Below are 16,813 nucleotides of genomic sequence, written 5' to 3' on the forward strand. Positions count from 1 at the left end.
TTTGTATGACAACAGATTGGAAGCTGTTTGCGCGGTGGTGTGAGAAACAAAAGTTAGACCCGGAGCATTGCCCTGTGCCTATTCTCCTCAAATATTTACAAGAACTGCTGGAGAAAGGACTTTCTGTCGCTACCTCGAAGGTTTATGTTGCTGCAATCTCTGCCTGGCACGTCTACGTTGATGGCCGGTCAGTGGGTTCACACCTCTTAGTGTGTCGTTTTTTGAAAGGTGCTCTACGTTTGCGGCCTCCAAGGTTTGCACGCGTAACTTCATGGGACCTTCCTCTAGTCCTGGAAGGTTTAAGCTTATCCCCTTTCGAACCAGTTGAAAGTGCTGATCTTAAATGGGTGTCAGTGAAGACTGCCTTTCTACTTGCACTGTCTTCGGCTAAGCGGGTGGGAGAGCTCCATGCCCTATCAGTTGCTGGGGACTGTTTGCGATGGAATTCTGACGGATCTGGGGTTACGCTGTGGCCTGATCCATCCTTTTTACCCAAGAGAATTTCAACTTTTCATGTTAACCAGCCAGTTTGGGTCGTGGATGCCATTTTACAAGTATACAGGTCCAGAGGTCTTCAGCCTCCTAAGGTTACGTGCCATTCTACCAGAGGGGTGTCCACCTCCTGGGCTGCACTGAGAGGTGTCCCTTTGAGTGATATTTGTGCTGCTGCTACGTGGGCTTCGTCCTGTACCTTCGCCCGCTATTACAGACTGAATGTGGCCGCTCCTCCTGCGGTGACTTCGGCGGTGTTGTCTGCCTCCACTCCCCACTGCTGATGCGAGGTGAGTGTGACTCTTCGTGACCTTGTTGGTATTAAGTCATCCAGGTTAAAGCACCGCCCTCTGGCGGTCAGGAGGAATGAAATAGAACGAGAGTTACGAATGTAACTATGGTTCTATGAATTCCAGATGACCGCCAGAGTTGCTTGTCACTCACTCTTGCGAGTTCATTCCGAAAAGAAGCGAGCGCTGGGTGCGTCTGGTATATAAAGACAACCAGTGACGTCACCCAGGTCACATTCAATGGTGTGACTTTGTTGGTATATATTCTCGACCTCTGTGCTGCGCACATGTAGTTATCCAGGTGCTAAAGCACCGCCCTCTGGCGGTCATCCGGAATTCATAGAACCGTAGTTACATTTGTAACTCTCGTTCTGAAGAAGAATGTTGAACATCAACTGTAAAGAGGAAAAAAGAACAAACAGAAAAATCTTTGAACCTTGTGTGAAGAGACAATTGCTTAGAAAGCTGGTGAAAAGAAAGCCAATCCAGATAAAGAGAAAGAGAGGATGAAATGATGGTTTGACAACCTCAAGGAATGATCAAGGACTGAATCTAGTGAAAACAAAGTGTCTGACTCAGAACAGAACAGCCTAGAAGAAGGAGATATGGAGATGTGTTCAGATGGTAGCCAGTCATCAATGCTGATGCGGTCGAAGAGGAAGAAGTTTTGTTCTGTATGTATGATTGACTGAATCAGAGAGGTGTGTCATTGCACTCAGGACCTGTACAGGACTTAATTCTCTACTTACTTTCATATCGTATAAAGCATGGCTTTTGTAAAACCATATCTCACCAGAGTTTACATTGTGACATTCTTAATTCATGAATCAATGAGGAAATTAATTGTCCAGCCCAAGCAAGTACCTATCTTCATGAGTTTGGTGCAAAGGTTACAAGATCGCGCTACTACTAGTTGCCCATGTGCACTCCCCCAAATAATTTAAATGTTTTTTCTGAAGCCTTGGCTTGTCCCCACAAAAATGTCAGATTAAAACTATTTATGAACTGCAGCCATTTTCATACACTCCATTCAGAAGTCACACCTAACATAATTGTGTATGAATATAAGGATTGTTGTTCATATTTGGATGAAAGTCTTTTCTAGTCAGTGACTGACTGCCTGAAATCTGGAGCCCCTCCTTAGTTGCCCTGTCTGTGTGTTTGGGGTCATTGTCATGCTAGAAGACCCAGCCATGACCCATCATCAATGCTCTTAATGAGGGAAGGAGGTTGTTTGCCAAAATCTCGCAATACATAACCCCATCCATCCTACCTTCAATACGGTGCAGTCATCCTGTCCCCTTTGCAGAAGAGCACCCCCAGAGTATGATGTTTCCACCCCCTTGCTTCAGGGTTGGGATGGTTTTCTTGGGGTTGTTCTCATCCTCTAAACATGGTAAGTGGAGTTGATTCCAAAAAGCTCTATTCTGGTCTCATCTGACCACATGACCTTCTCCCATGCCTCCTCTGGATCATCCAGATGGTCACTGGTGACCTTCAAATGGGCCTGGGCATGTGCTTGCTTGAGGAGGGGGACCTTGCTGCCCTGCAGGATTTTAAATCATGACAGCATCATGTGTTACTAATGTAATCTTTGTGACTGTGGTCCCAGCTCTCTTCAGGTCATTGACCAGGTCCTCCTGTGTAGTTCTGAGCTTTCTCAGAATCATCCTTACCCCACAGAGTGAGATCTTGCATGGAATCCCAGACCGAGGGACATTGACAGTCATCTTGTGTTTCTTCCACTTTCTAATAAATAATCATAACAGTTGTTGTCTTTTACCAAGCTGCTTGCCTGTTGTCCTGTAGTCCATCCCAGCCTTGTCCAGGTCTACAGTTTTGTCCCTGGTGTCCTTAGACAGCTCTTTGGTCTTGGCTATGATGGACAGGTTGGAGTGTGATTGATTGAGTGTGTGAACAGGTGCCTTTTATACAGGTAACGAGTTCAAAGAGGTGCAATTAATACAGGTAAAGAGTACAGAATAAGAGGGCTTCTTATAGAAAAACTAACAGGTCTGTGTGAGCCAGAATTCTTGCTGGTTGGTAGGGGATCAAATACTTATTTGCAGCAGTAACATACAAATAAATTATTTAAAAAAATCATACATTGTGATTTCCAGATTTTTTTTTTTTTTTTTTTTTTTTTTTTTTTTTTAGATTATGTCTCTCACAGTGGACATACACCTAAGATGAAAATTTCAGACCCCTCCATAATTTCTAAGTGGGAGAACTTGCAAAATCGCAGGGTGTTCAAATACTTATTTTCCTCACTGTATATCTCAACATATACATACACCCGTGATGATGACAAATACCAAAGAAAGTGTGCAAAATGAGTCAATGAACTAAAATGGACAAAAACCCAACCAGACAAACACTGGCACACACCACACAATCCCGAAAACAATAACAAAATCAATAAGCCTAAGTCTTCAAACTATAACAAGGAATTTTATTATTCTTGTAATGTCTTTTAAAGCTTACTAAAGTACCAAGTACTTTAATATTGTCAGGACAGTTATTACAGATTCCAGAAACACAATGACTTTTAGCAGTAGTTTGGATCCTTAATTTCTCAAAACATAAAATTCCTCTCAAATTATAACTGGTGTTCCTCAGTTTAAATGGATCCTGGACATGTTGTGGCAACAGTTTATTTTTAAGTTTATACATAATTTGTACTGTGATGTACTCAACCAAGTGCCAGAATTTTAGAATATGTAAACAGGCAAATAATGGATTTGTTGGCTCGCAATGTGATTTGTTACACAATTCTTATCTTTCTTTTGTGACAAAAATATTGGATTTGTATTAGTTTTATATGTATTTATGTATTTATTATATGTATTTCCCCATATCTCAATACAATAGGCCATATATGGAATGAGCAATGAATGATATAAAATAGTTAATGAGCATTGGGAAATGAAATCTTATGGTACGGTTTTCAGTTTCAGTATCATTTAATGATAAATTTCTGCAGAAATTCCTGGACTTGTTTCCAAATATGATACACTTTGTTTTACCAAAGTGGAGTGACAATTTTTTTTTGCATCAAACCATTGTTTAACCCTCTGGGGTCCGAGGGCATTTTTTTTTGGACAGTTCACTCGCCTGGCATAAATGTATTATTATTGCTGTTAACAGCTCTCCCTGCATCCCACAATCAAGTTTTACGCGTATGTCTCTTTTTTTCAGGACAGCCTGTGTTTTCAGAATATATATGTTTTTGTTGTGTTTTATAAGTGTAATAAAGGTTTACAATCAAAAATAGGCAAGGACAAAATAAATCTAAAAATAATATTCCACACACATTTATTCAAAACACACAGCAAACTATAATAAACAACTGTTTTGACACTTTATAAAGGTAATTAGAGGTCTTGTGTGAAAGGCTGTACAACAAAAAGGTTCAAACAATAAACACAAATGCACATTTTGAACAATATATACAAAAGGGTCTATGCGTTTTGTTGTCCATTGATATGGTAAACAGTGCTTTACGCAGAGAAAGCAACAGAGTTATCCAGTAACATTCACATGCAAACTAGTGGAGCAATCCTGATAGTTACACACTCTTTGCTTGAGCACGTGAGATTGTCATCAGAGGCTCTCCGTGTGCTCCTGCTTTCACTGATCGCTGTGCGTAATGGCGCAGGGTGCACTGAGTATGTACTAATAGTATGTACTCATTGGAGCACCCAGGGGGCTATTCAAACGGGCCAGCTACAACCCCTGGCAAAAATTATGGAATCACCGGCCTCGGAGGATGTTCATTCAGTTGTTTAATTTTGTAGAAAAAAAGCAGATCACAGACATGACACAAAACTAAAGTCATTTCAAATGGCAACTTTCTGGCTTTAAGAAACACTATAAGAAATCAAGAAAAAAAGATTGTGGCAGTCAGTAACGGTTACTTTTTTAGACCAAGCAGAGGAAAAAAATATGGAATCACTCAATTCTGAGGAAAAAATTATGGAATCACCCTGTAAATTTTCATCCCCAAAACTAACACCTGCATCATATCAGATCTGCTTGTTAGTCTGCATCTAAAAAGGAGTGAACACACCTTGGAGAGCTGTTGCACCAAGTGGACTGACATGAATCATGGCTCCAACACGAGAGATGTCAATTGAAACAAAGGAGAGGATTGTCAAACTCTTAAAAGAGAGTAAATCATCACGCAATGTTGCAAAAGATGTTGGTTGTTCACAGTCAGCTGTGTCTAAACTCTGGACCAAATACAAACAACATCGGAAGGTTGTTAAAGGCAAACATACTGGTAGACCAAGGAAGACATCAAAGCGTCAAGACAGAAAACTTAAAGCAATATGTCTCAAAAATCAAAAAATGTACAACAAAACAAATGAGGAACGAATGGGAGGAAACTGGAGTCAACGTCTGTGACCGAACTGTAAGAAACCGCCTAAAGGAAATGGGATTTACATACAGAAAAGCTAAACGAAAGGCATCATTAACACCTAAACAGAAAAAAACAAGGATACAATGGGCTAAGGAAAAGCAATTGTGGACTGTGGATGACTGGATGAAAGTCATATTCAGTGATGAATCTCGAATCTGCATTGGGCAAGGTGATGATGCTGGAACTTTTGTTTGGTGCCTTTCCAGTGAGATTTATAAAGATGACTGCCTGAAGAGGACATGTAAATTTCCACAGTCATTGATGATATGGGACTGCATGTCAGGTAAAGGCACTGGGGAGATGGCTGTCATTACATCATCAATAAATGCACAAGTTTATGTTGATATTTTGGACAATTGAAAGGATGTTTGGGGATCAGAATTTTGGCTCTCTGTTGGGACTGTTTACACAGAGACTGCTACCTGCTGCTTTGGACTTGAATTAACAGTCTTTTTCAAGACTTTTTTACTTTTTTACCTTTTTACTTTTTTTTTTTTTTTTTTTTTTACTTTTTTACTGTGCTCCAACGCCTAAGGAAGACCTCTAACGGTCGAAACATCGCGACGGAGCACTTTTATCAGCTAACTTTCATCAGCGTTGGCAAGCTAACTAGCTTGCTAACGCTTTCGTTTTTATTTTTTATTTTTTATTTTTTTTTAGCACTGTTGTCGTGCGTTATCTGTGCTGCTCCACAGCGTGTTTAGTCGATTTTTATTTTATTTTAGCACCGTTGTCGTGCATTCGCTGTTGTCGTGCGTTGCCTGTGCTGCTTCATGGCCTGTTTGGTGCCTTGATTGGGGCACTCCTTCTGCTGAATCACCTCTAAATTATTTACACATTATTCACTTTGTGTGTTTTTAGGAATCCGCTAGGTTGCGTAGCTACTAGCTCTTAGCCGATTTAGCATGGCGGCTTCTCCTGTCTCTCCCGTACTTTTCTGCTCTGGGTGTGAAATGTTTAGTTATTCCTCGGCCTCCTTTAGCAGTAACGGTACTTGTAATAAGTGCAGCTTATTCGTAGCTTTGGAGGCCAGGCTGGGCGAATTGGAGACTCGGCTCCCCACCGTGGAAAATTCTACAGCTAGCCAGGCCCCTGTAGTCGGTGCGGACCAAGGTAGCTTAGCCGCCGTTAGTTCCCCCCTGGCAGATCCCGGGCAGTCGGGAAAGCAGGCTGACTGGGTGACTGTGAGGAGGAAGCGTAGCCCTAAACAGAAGCCCCGTGTACACCGTCAACCCGTTCACATCTCTAACCGTTTTTCCCCACTCGACGATACACTCGCCGAGGATCAAACTCTGGTTATTGGCGACTCTGTTTTGAGAAATGTGAAGTTAGCGACACCAGCAACCATTGTCAATTGTCTTCCGGGGGCCAGAGCAGGCGACATCGAAGGACATTTGAAATTGCTGGCTAAGGCTAAGCGTAAATTTGGTAAGATTGTAATTCACGTCGGCAGTAATGACACTCGGTTACGCCAATCGGAGGTCACTAAAATTAACATTAAATCGGTGTGTAACTTTGCAAAAACAATGTCGGACTCTGTTGTTTTCTCTGGGCCCCTCCCCAATCAGACCGGGAGTGACATGTTTAGCCGCATGTTCTCCTTGAATTGCTGGCTGTCTGAGTGGTGTCCAAAAAATGAGGTGGGCTTCATTGATAATTGGCAAAGCTTCTGGGGAAAACCTGGTCTTGTTAGGAGAGACGGCATCCATCCCACTTTAGATGGAGCAGCTCTCATTTCTAGAAATCTGGCCAATTTTCTTGGATCCTCCAAACTGTGACTGTCCAGCGTTGGGACCAGGAGGCAGAGCTGTGGTCTTATACACCTCTCTGCAGCTTCTCTCCCCCTGCCATCCCCTCATTACCCCATCCCCGTAGAGACGGTGCCTGCTCCCAGACCACCAATAACCAGCAAAAATCTATTTAAGCATAAAAATTCAAAAAGAAAAAATAATATAGCACCTTCAATTGCACCACAGACTAAAACAGTTAAATGTGGTCTATTAAACATTAGGTCTCTCTCTTCTAAGTCCCTGTTGGTAAATGATATAATAATTGATCAACGTATTGATTTATTCTGCCTAACAGAAACCTGGTTACAGCAGGATGAATGTTAGTTTAAATGAGTCAACACCCCCGGGTCACACTAACTGTCAGAATGCTCGTAGCACGGGCCGTGGCGGAGGATTAGCAGCAATCTTCCATTCCAGCTTATTAATTAATCAAAAACCTAGACAGAGCTTTAATTCATTTGAAAGCTTGTCTCTTAGTCTTGTCCATCCAAATTGGAAGTCCCAAAAAACAGTTTTATTTGTTATTATCTATCATCCACCTGGTCGTTACTGTGAGTTTCTCTGTGAATTTTCAGACCTTTTGTCTGACTTAGTGCTTAGCTCAGATAAGATAATTATAGTGGGCGATTTTAACATCCACACAGATGCTGAGAGTGACAGCCTCAACACTGCATTTAATCTATTATTAGACTCTATCGGCTTTGCTCAAAAAGTAAATGAGTCCACCCACCACTTTAATCATATCTTAGATCTTGTTCTGACTTATGGTATGGAAATAGAAGACTTAACAGTATTCCCTGAAAACTCCCTTCTGTCTGATCATTTTTTAATAACATTTACATTTACCCTGATGGACTACCCTGCAGTGGGGAATAAGTTTCATTACACTAGAAGTCTTTCAGAAAGCGCTGTAACTAGGTTTAAGGATATGATTCCTTCTTTATGTTCTCTAATGTCATATACCAACCCAGAGCAGAGTAGCTACCTAAACTCTGTAAGGGAGTTAGAGTATCTCGTCAATAGTTTTACATCCTCTTTGAAGACAACTTTGGATGCTGTAGCTCCTCTGAAAAAGAGAGCTTTAAATCAGAAGTGTCTGACTCCGTGGTATAACTCACAAACTCGTAGCTTAAAGCAGATAACCCGTAAGTTGGAGAGGAAATGGCGTCTCACTAATTTAGAAGATCTGCACTTAGCCTGGAAAAAGAGTTTGTTGCTCTATAAAAAAAGCCCTCCGTAAAGCTAGGACATCTTTCTACTCATCACTAATTGAAGAAAATAAGAATAACCTCAGGTTTCTTTTCAGCACTGTAGCCAGGCTGACAGAGTCAGAGCTCTATTGAGCTGAGTATTCCATTAACTTTAACTAGTAATGACTTCATGACTTTCTTTGCTAACAAAATTTTGACTATTAGAGAAAAAATTACTCATAACCATCCCAAAGATGTATCGTTATCTTTGGCTGCTTTCAGTGATGCCGGTATTTGGTTAGACTCTTTCTCTCCGATTGTTCTGTTTGAGTTATTTTCATTAGTTACTTCATCCAAACCATCAACATGTTTATTAGACCCCATTCCTGCCAGGCTGCTCAAGGAAGTCCTACCATTATTTAATGCTTCAATCTTAAATATGATCAATCTATCTTTGTTAGTTGGTTATGTACCACAGGCCTTTAAGGTGGCAGTAATTAAACCATTACTTAAAAAGCCATCACTTGACCCAGCTATCTTAGCTAATTATAGGCCAATCTCCAACCTTCCTTTTCTCTCAAAGATTCTTGAGAGGGTAGTTGTAAAACAGCTAACTGATCACCTGCAGAGGAATGGTCTATTTGAAGAGTTTCAGTCAGGTTTTAGAATTCATCATAGTACAGAAACAGCATTAGTGAAGGTTACAAATGATCTTCTTATGGCTTCGGACAGTGGACTTATCTCTGTGCTTGTTCTGTTGGACCTCAGTGCTGCTTTTGATACTGTTGACCATAAAATTTTATTACAGAGATTAGAGCATGTCATAGGTATTAAAGGCACTGCGCTGCGGTGGTTTGAATCATATTTGTCTAATAGATTACAGTTTGTTCATGTAAATGGGGAATCTTCTTCACAGACTAAAGTTAATTATGGAGTTCCACAAGGTTCTGTGCTAGGACCAATTTTATTCACTTTATACATGCTTCCCTTAGGCAGTATTATTAGACGGTATTGCTTAAATTTTCATTGTTACGCAGATGATACCCAGCTTTATCTATCCATGAAGCCAGAGGATACACACCAATTAGCTAAACTGCAGGATTGTCTTACAGACATAAAGACATGGATGACCTCTAATTTCCTGCTTTTAAACTCAGATAAAACTGAAGTTATTGTACTTGGCCCCACAAATCTTAGAAGCATGGTGTCTAACCAGATCGTTACTCTGGATGGCATTTCCCTGATCTCTAGTAATACTGTGAGAAATCTTGGAGTCATTTTTTATCAGGATATGTCATTCAAAGCGCATATTAAACAAATATGTAGGACTGCCTTTTTGCATTTACGCAATATCTCTAAAATCAGAAAGGTCTTGTCTCAGAGTGATGCTGAAAAACTAATTCATGCATTTATTTCCTCTAGCTGGACTATTGTAATTCATTATTATCAGGTTGTCCTAAAAGTTCCCTAAAAAGCCTTCAGTTGGTTCAGAATGCTGCAGCTAGAGTACTGACGGGGACTAGCAGGAGAGAGCATATCTCACCCGTGTTGGCCTCTCTTCATTGGCTTCCTGTTAATTCTAGAATAGAATTTAAAATTCTTCTTCTTACTTATAAGGTTTTGAATAATCAGGTCCCATCTTATCTTAGGGACCTCGTAGTACCATATTACCCCATTAGAGCGCTTCGCTCTCAGACTGCGGGCTTACTTGTAGTTCCTAGGGTTTATAAGAGTAGAATGGGAGGCAGAGCCTTCAGCTTTCAGGCTCCTCTCCTGTGGAACCAGCTCCCAATTCAGATCAGGGAGACAGATACCCTCTCTACTTTTAAGATTAGGCTTAAAGCTTTCCTTTTCGCTAAGGCTTATAGTTGGGGCTGGATCGGGTGACCCTGGACCATCCCTTGGTTATGCTGCTTTAGACGTAGATTGTGGGGGGGTTCCCATGATGCACTGTTTCTTTCTCTTTTTGCTCCGTATGCATCACTCTGCATTTAATCATTAGTGATCGATCTCTGCCCCCCTTCACGGCATGTCTTTTTCCTGGTTTTTTCCCTCAGCCCCAACCAGTCTCAGCAGAAGACTGCCCCTCCCTGAGCCTGGTTCTGCTGGAGGTTTCTTCCTGTTAAAAGGGAGTTTTTCCTTCCCACTGTGGCCAAGTGCTTGCTCATAGGGGGTCGTTTTGACCGTTGGGGTTTTTCATAATTATTGTATGGCCTTGCCTTGCAATGTGGAGCGCCTTGGGGCAGCTGTTTGTTGTGATTTGGCGCTATATAAGAAAAAAGTTGATTGATTGATTGACGATATCATTTTTCAAGATGATAATGCATCTTGCCATAGAGCAAAAACTGCAAAAACATTCCTTGCAAAAAGACACATAGGGTCAATGTCAATGAGCAGATCTGATTTGATGCAGGTGTTCGAGTGTTAGTGTTGGAGCCATGATTCATGTCAGTCCACTTCGTGCAACAGCTCTCCAAGGTGTGTTCACTCCTTTTTAGATGCAGACTAACAAGCAGATGTGATTTGATGCAGGTGTTAGTTTTGGGGATGAAAATTCACAGGGTGATTCCATAATTTATTCCTCAGAATTGAGTGATTCCATATTTTTTCCTCTGCTTGGTCTAAAAAAGTAACCGTTACTGACTGCCACAATCTTTTTTTCTTGATTTCTTATAGTGTTTCTTAAAGCCAGAAAGTTGCCATTTGAAATGACTTTAGTTTTGTGTCATGTCTGTGATCTGCTTTTTTTCTACAAAATTAAACTGAATGAACATCCTCTGAGGCCGGTGATTCCATAATTTTTGCCAGGGGTTGTAGTAACATATCGCTCCTGAAAATGATCTTTGGCTTTTCACGTGAGGTAAATCTGCCCTACGATTGTATTTTGGAAAACGATGTGACAGTGAACCAATTTCTGTAAATAAAAAAATCTTACAGTATATTGCTTATTTTCAGTTGCATTTGTAATCTGTTCAACAAAATCAATTACAGCCAGTGAAGTAGTGCGTTTTGTTTTTTTTCCTTTTCCCTGAAACCGTATTGCTGCTCGCTAAGTACGTGATGTTTAGTCGTGAAATCATTTGACCTCCTTACAAATACCTTTTGAAAATTGTGGCAACAGTGAGATTGGTCTAGAATTTGAAAAGACATGTTTGTCACCAGATTTAAACAGTGGTATCACTTGAGCTAATTTCATTCTAAAAGGAATTTTCAGTCATTAATGACAAGTTACAAATGTACATGAAAGGCTTAACAATACATTCAATAATATTTTAATCAAACATATCAAAATTATCGCTATCAGTTCATTTTTTTCCCCCTTGAGTTTATGAACAATATCAATTATTTCATATTCATCAGTTTTTTAATGATTATTGTATCCTGAATTTTTATTTTACTGAAATCCAAAGAGCACATTCCAGAAAACAGAATTGAATTTGCTAAATTTTTACCCACTTTAAAGTGATCTGCTGTAGCTTTTTTCCTTAACAACTGTATCAGTATTTGTGTAAAAAAAAAAAAAGCAGGATATTCTAACACCTTTTCTCTTATTTATGATTTCATTTAAAAGCTTCCAAGTACCCTTAACATTTTCCCCAATAAATCACTAAATAGATAGATTTATTGTCATTACAAGTGCAATGAAATTTCTTCACACCGTCACCTTAGACAAAAATACAATTAATCCACAATTATTACAAGTTGAACGTAATAATGGTACACATCAGAATTAGAACAACCATACATATACATTTGATTGTTTATGTACGCTAAACTTTAAGACAGCCAGTCATCCGAATTGAGGCAGTGTGAATGTGGGGGGGTCGCAGCAGTGTCCTGTGCAGCCACGAGCTCGGGGGGATTGGCAGGGCGGAGGCAAGGGGGTGGTGGTAGGGTTGGGGGGGAGATGGGGCATGCGTCATGTGTGCACATGAGATGAGTTTGTATCGGCTTCTGTCAGTGTGTGCATAATGTCTGGAGTTGCCTTGACAACATCAGACTGTCGGGGAGGGCAGAAGATAAGAGGGCAGCCGAATGGTTCACCAAGACCGTAGAAATTCTTCTGGAGGAAAACAGCAGGGTGTTTGACCTTCAGAGGCTGATAAGCCTGCCATGTTTAGGGTTGAGCAGAGAAACACATTTGCAGCTCTTCTGACTGACCATATCCATTTTATGAGTATTCTCTGGTCTCCGACATCTTTCTTTGCAAGGCGTGCATTTGCATATCCAACTTGCGTGCATTTGCATATCCAACTTACGTCTAAGTTCAAAGGTTAACTCAGTCTGAGAATGTACCATCTTGCCCAACTCATTAATCATGACAGACAGGTGAGTGGTCGTGGTTCTGGTAGCATCCGTCTTGCCAATTCTCTGGTAGGTCAGGGCAGCACATAAATCAGTAAGTACCAGCCCTCCCACAATAAAACCAAATATAAATAAATCTTTGACGTCCTATACAAAGAGTGGTATCAAGCACGCAACACGCCACTTCTCCCAGGCATTGAGAACATAAGCCACAGGGTAGGTTCCATCTGGGCACACAGGGTCCCCCAGCCCTGATTTCTTTTTTGAAAAAATGGTGTCAATAGCGTTTAGAGACCAGCTGTTCAATTCCATGGTTAATTCAAATATAGTTTGAAGAATTCACAGTCCAGTGAAGTAGGGACTTTGAAGGTTGGAGCAGAGAGAGAGGAGAGAGGAGGAGATGTGACCGCCCTCGCCAGAGTCCCAAGCTGAAATCTATAATGCTATACTATAATACTGCCTTTTACAAGATCGCATGATGTTTGTTTTTATATGTCTTATATCTATTCTCAGCATCAAATGTCCTTTTCTTTAAAAACTGCTTATACAGAAAATTCTTCTTTTTACATGCATTTTGCAGTTTCTTAGTGATCCAAGGTTTGTCAACATTTTGCTTATTTCCAACTTTTAACACCAAAGGGCAATTATCATATAATTTGGAGATAATAGAAATGAGCAATTCGTAGGATTGATCAATGTCCTCAATATAAAAGTCACCTCAGTTTTGATTCCTTAAATCCATTCTAAAAGTTTCCAAAGTTTCCTCTTATTTTCCCTTTGAAGTTTGCAATTTCAGTATGGTTAATTTTTATCAACTAAAGAAGTGAAAACTACAAAAACTGATCACTGACGTCACTAATAAGTAATCCCCTGTCTAAATTCCCTACGGTAACGTTTGTCAATATGTTATCAATCAGTGTCTGTGTTCGCAGTTATCCTAGTTGGATGGGTAATCACTGGATACATTCCCATACAAAATACAGAATTTATAAATTCAGTTATATTTATTTAACCATGAGGATTTCAGAAGTCTCTGTTGAAGTCTCCGAAAACAAATAAAAGCTTATTATTTTTAATAAAGTTGTACATCTGTCAGCTTTTCCACAATTTTTTTTTTTTTTTTTTTTTATGTTTGATCCCGGTACTCTGTAGACACAACTTACTAGTTATGTTTTTTTGATTTTTCGTGTTTAATTTCCACAGTGACACATTCCGTGATATTTTCCAAATAAAAACACATTCTGAACAACTTCAGTGATAAGTAGAACTAACAATGTCACACTACCACCCCGTTTATTCATCCTATTCGTAGCAAAAAAAAAAAAAAAAAAAAAATCATAACTCTCAAACTGGACAGTGTCAATGTGGTCATCTTTTAATCGCAATAACTGAAAAATGTTAATTTGCATTATTTAAACAATCCTGAAAACTTCTGCTATTAAAGTGTATAATGGAGAAAGTCCTATTTAGCACCAAAAAAATTCTGAAATTTTTCTTCAGAAAAATAATTGCAATGAGGAGTAATATTTTTAAGAAAAAACAATCCGGATCTATATTATGTTCAATAATATGAAATCTGTGTTCAGTGTAATCAAAAAATTTTTAAGTTGAGCTCCTGTGCAAGAGTAAATTGGTAAGAATCAGTTGACATAAAAAAAAAATTCTAATCCACAAACCAAAGATGAGGCTAAACAAAGTCTAGCTGCTAAATATAAATACATACACGGTACACGTTTACATAAAATTTGTCCCATAACAAAAGAAAGACCAAACAAAGCAACAGTCATAACAGAAATCACTCCAAATAAGTGAAAAAGAACCAATAATGTGGTGGCATACAGAGGAAAAATTACAAAAGTCATCACTGTCCAAATACGATCGCCCTCTTTTTATTAGGAGTGCTTAAAAACTAACAGCTGTGAAATTTATTGTCCTTCTCTTGATTGATTGATTAAAGTCTTGCCTGATAGGAAAAAAACCTGTCATTTGTCATGTTTGTATGTCACTGTGCATCAGGTTTACAATCCACAAATAAGAGCAAACTCACAAGTCCTGAAGACGATCAGCAAACATCAGGCTGAAATGAGAACTCAGAGGATCAACAGCCACCTTCCAGGTTTGGCAGACATTACTCACACGGCTCCCATTCTTTAGCTCATAGCACATTCCAAAATTGACACTTTTTGAAGTGCAGGGGTTTCTTCTTTTATTCAGGCAGTATTTTTTATTTTATTTTTTTAAATCGTAGTTAGTAGAGTGATGCAGCAGAGGTCAGCTGGGATTCAAACCCATTTTCATGTCTTCACCCAGAGTTCAAATGATTAATTATTGTATGCATAACTTTACATTAGCATCCTCCAACAATAACTGCAGGTAACATTAGCATATTTCAGTTCACATCACTCTGAAAGCTGTCAAAGTAACAAATATTGTTCAACTAAAACAGTCCATACTGACTGGAGTAGGTTTGAAGATTGAAATGGTAAGACTCATTTCTTAACTTATGTTGTCGCTGGTTTGCCACTTGTGTCTCCCTGTTTGCATTTAGGTTTGTGTGTTCGTCTGTACCCAGAGTCGCTGTACGAGGACGGGATGGAGGAGGCCCACTGTCCAGGAGTGGTGGAGGAAAACCTCAGTCATCTGGTGCTTCTTCTCAAAAGGCTAGACATTGCTGACATGGGACAGTGCAAATTCCTGGACAGACCAGGTACCTTTTTAAATAACAGTATAAAGACCCCCCCCCCCCCCCCCCCCCCCCCGCACTCCATATCAATTTGAGCATTGGCTGTGTTACCACATATAGATGCCAAAATATTTCAAATGTGGTGGTGAAAGTTGATATTCACATTTTTTTTCTTTTCCTAAGCAATATAATGTTCTAGAAACTAGACACCAGTCCTCCGTGAATGAATTCTAATTCATACTGAAAATGTTCAACATACAGTAACATTTCACATTATAACCATCTTTGTACAATAGTGTTCAGAATAATAGTAGTGCTATGTGACTAAAAAGATTAATCCAGGTTCTGAGTATATTTCTTATTGTTACATGGGAAACAAGGTACCAGTAGATTCAGTAGATTCTCACAAATCCAACAAGACCAAGCATTCATGATACACACACTCTTAAGGCTATGAAATTGGGCTATTAGTAAAAAAAGTAGAAAAGGGGGTGTTCAGAATAATAGTAGTGTGGCATTCAGTCAGTGAGTTTGTCAATTTTGTGGAACAAACAGGTGTAAATCAGGTGTCCCCTATTTAAGGACGAAGCCAGCACCTGTTGAACATGCTTTTCTCTTTGAAAGCCTGAGGAAAATGGGACGTTCAAGACATTGTTCAGAAGAACAGCGTAGTTTGATTAAAAAGTTAATTGGAGAGGGGAAAACGTATACGCAGGTGCAAAAAATTATAAGCTGTTCATCTACACTTATCTCCAGTGCTTTAAAATGGACAAAAAAAACAGAGATGCGTGGAAGAAAATGGAAAACAACCATCAAAATGGATAGAAGAATAACCAGAATGGCAAAGGCTCACCCATTGATCAGCTCCAGGATGATCAAAGACAGTCTCGAGTTACCTGTAAGTGCTGTGACAGTTAGAAGACGCCTGTGTGAAGCTAATTTATTTGCAAGAATCCCCCGCAAAGTCCCTAAAAGACATGTGCAGAAGAGGTTACAATTTGCTAAAGAACACATCAACTGGCCTAAAGAGAAATGGAGGAATATTTTGTGGACTGATGAGAGTAAAATTGTTCTTTTTGGGTCCAAGGGCCGCAGACAGTTTGTGAGATGACCCCCAAACTCTGAATTCAAGCCACAGTTCACAGTGAAGACAGTGAAGCATGGTGGTGCAAGCATCATGATATGGGCATGTTTCTCCTACTATGGTGTTGGGCCTATATATCGCATACCAGGTATCATGGATAAGTTTGGATATGTCAAAATACTTGAAGAGGTCATGTTGCCTTATGCTGAAGAGGACATGCCCTTGAAATGGGTGTTTCAACAAGACAATGACCCCAAGCACACTAGTAACCGAGCAAAATCTTGGTTCCAAACCAACAAAATTAATGCCTCTCAGATGTGAAGAAATCATGAAAAACTGTGGTTATACAACTAAGTACTCGTTTAGTGATTCACAGGATTGCTAAAAAAGCAGTTTGGACATAATAGTTTTGAGTTTGTAGCGTCAACAGCAGATGCTACTATTATTGTGAACACCCCCTTTTCTACTTTTTTTACTAATAGCCCAATTTCATAGCCTTAAGAGTGTGCATATCATGAATGCTTGGTCTTGTTGGATTTGTGAGAATCTACTGAAT

General features: G+C 39.7%; 1 protein-coding gene across 2 annotated transcripts in view; it reads left to right on the forward strand.

Moving 5' to 3' along the window:
• The window catches only part of dqx1 (DEAQ box RNA-dependent ATPase 1), an 81,010-nt gene that overhangs the window by 40,161 nt on the left and 24,036 nt on the right, over positions 1 to 16,813 (forward strand). For both annotated transcript variants that reach the window (XM_034192188.1, XM_034192189.1), the window contains exons 6-7: positions 14,507 to 14,606; positions 15,039 to 15,197. In XM_034192188.1, coding sequence (XP_034048079.1) covers positions 14,507 to 14,606; positions 15,039 to 15,197 — 259 coding nt within the window. The remainder of the gene's footprint in view (positions 1 to 14,506; positions 14,607 to 15,038; positions 15,198 to 16,813) is intronic.

Source organism: Thalassophryne amazonica, chromosome 17 (genome assembly GCF_902500255.1).
Source record: "Thalassophryne amazonica chromosome 17, fThaAma1.1, whole genome shotgun sequence".
NCBI lineage: Eukaryota > Metazoa > Chordata > Actinopteri > Batrachoidiformes > Batrachoididae > Thalassophryne > Thalassophryne amazonica.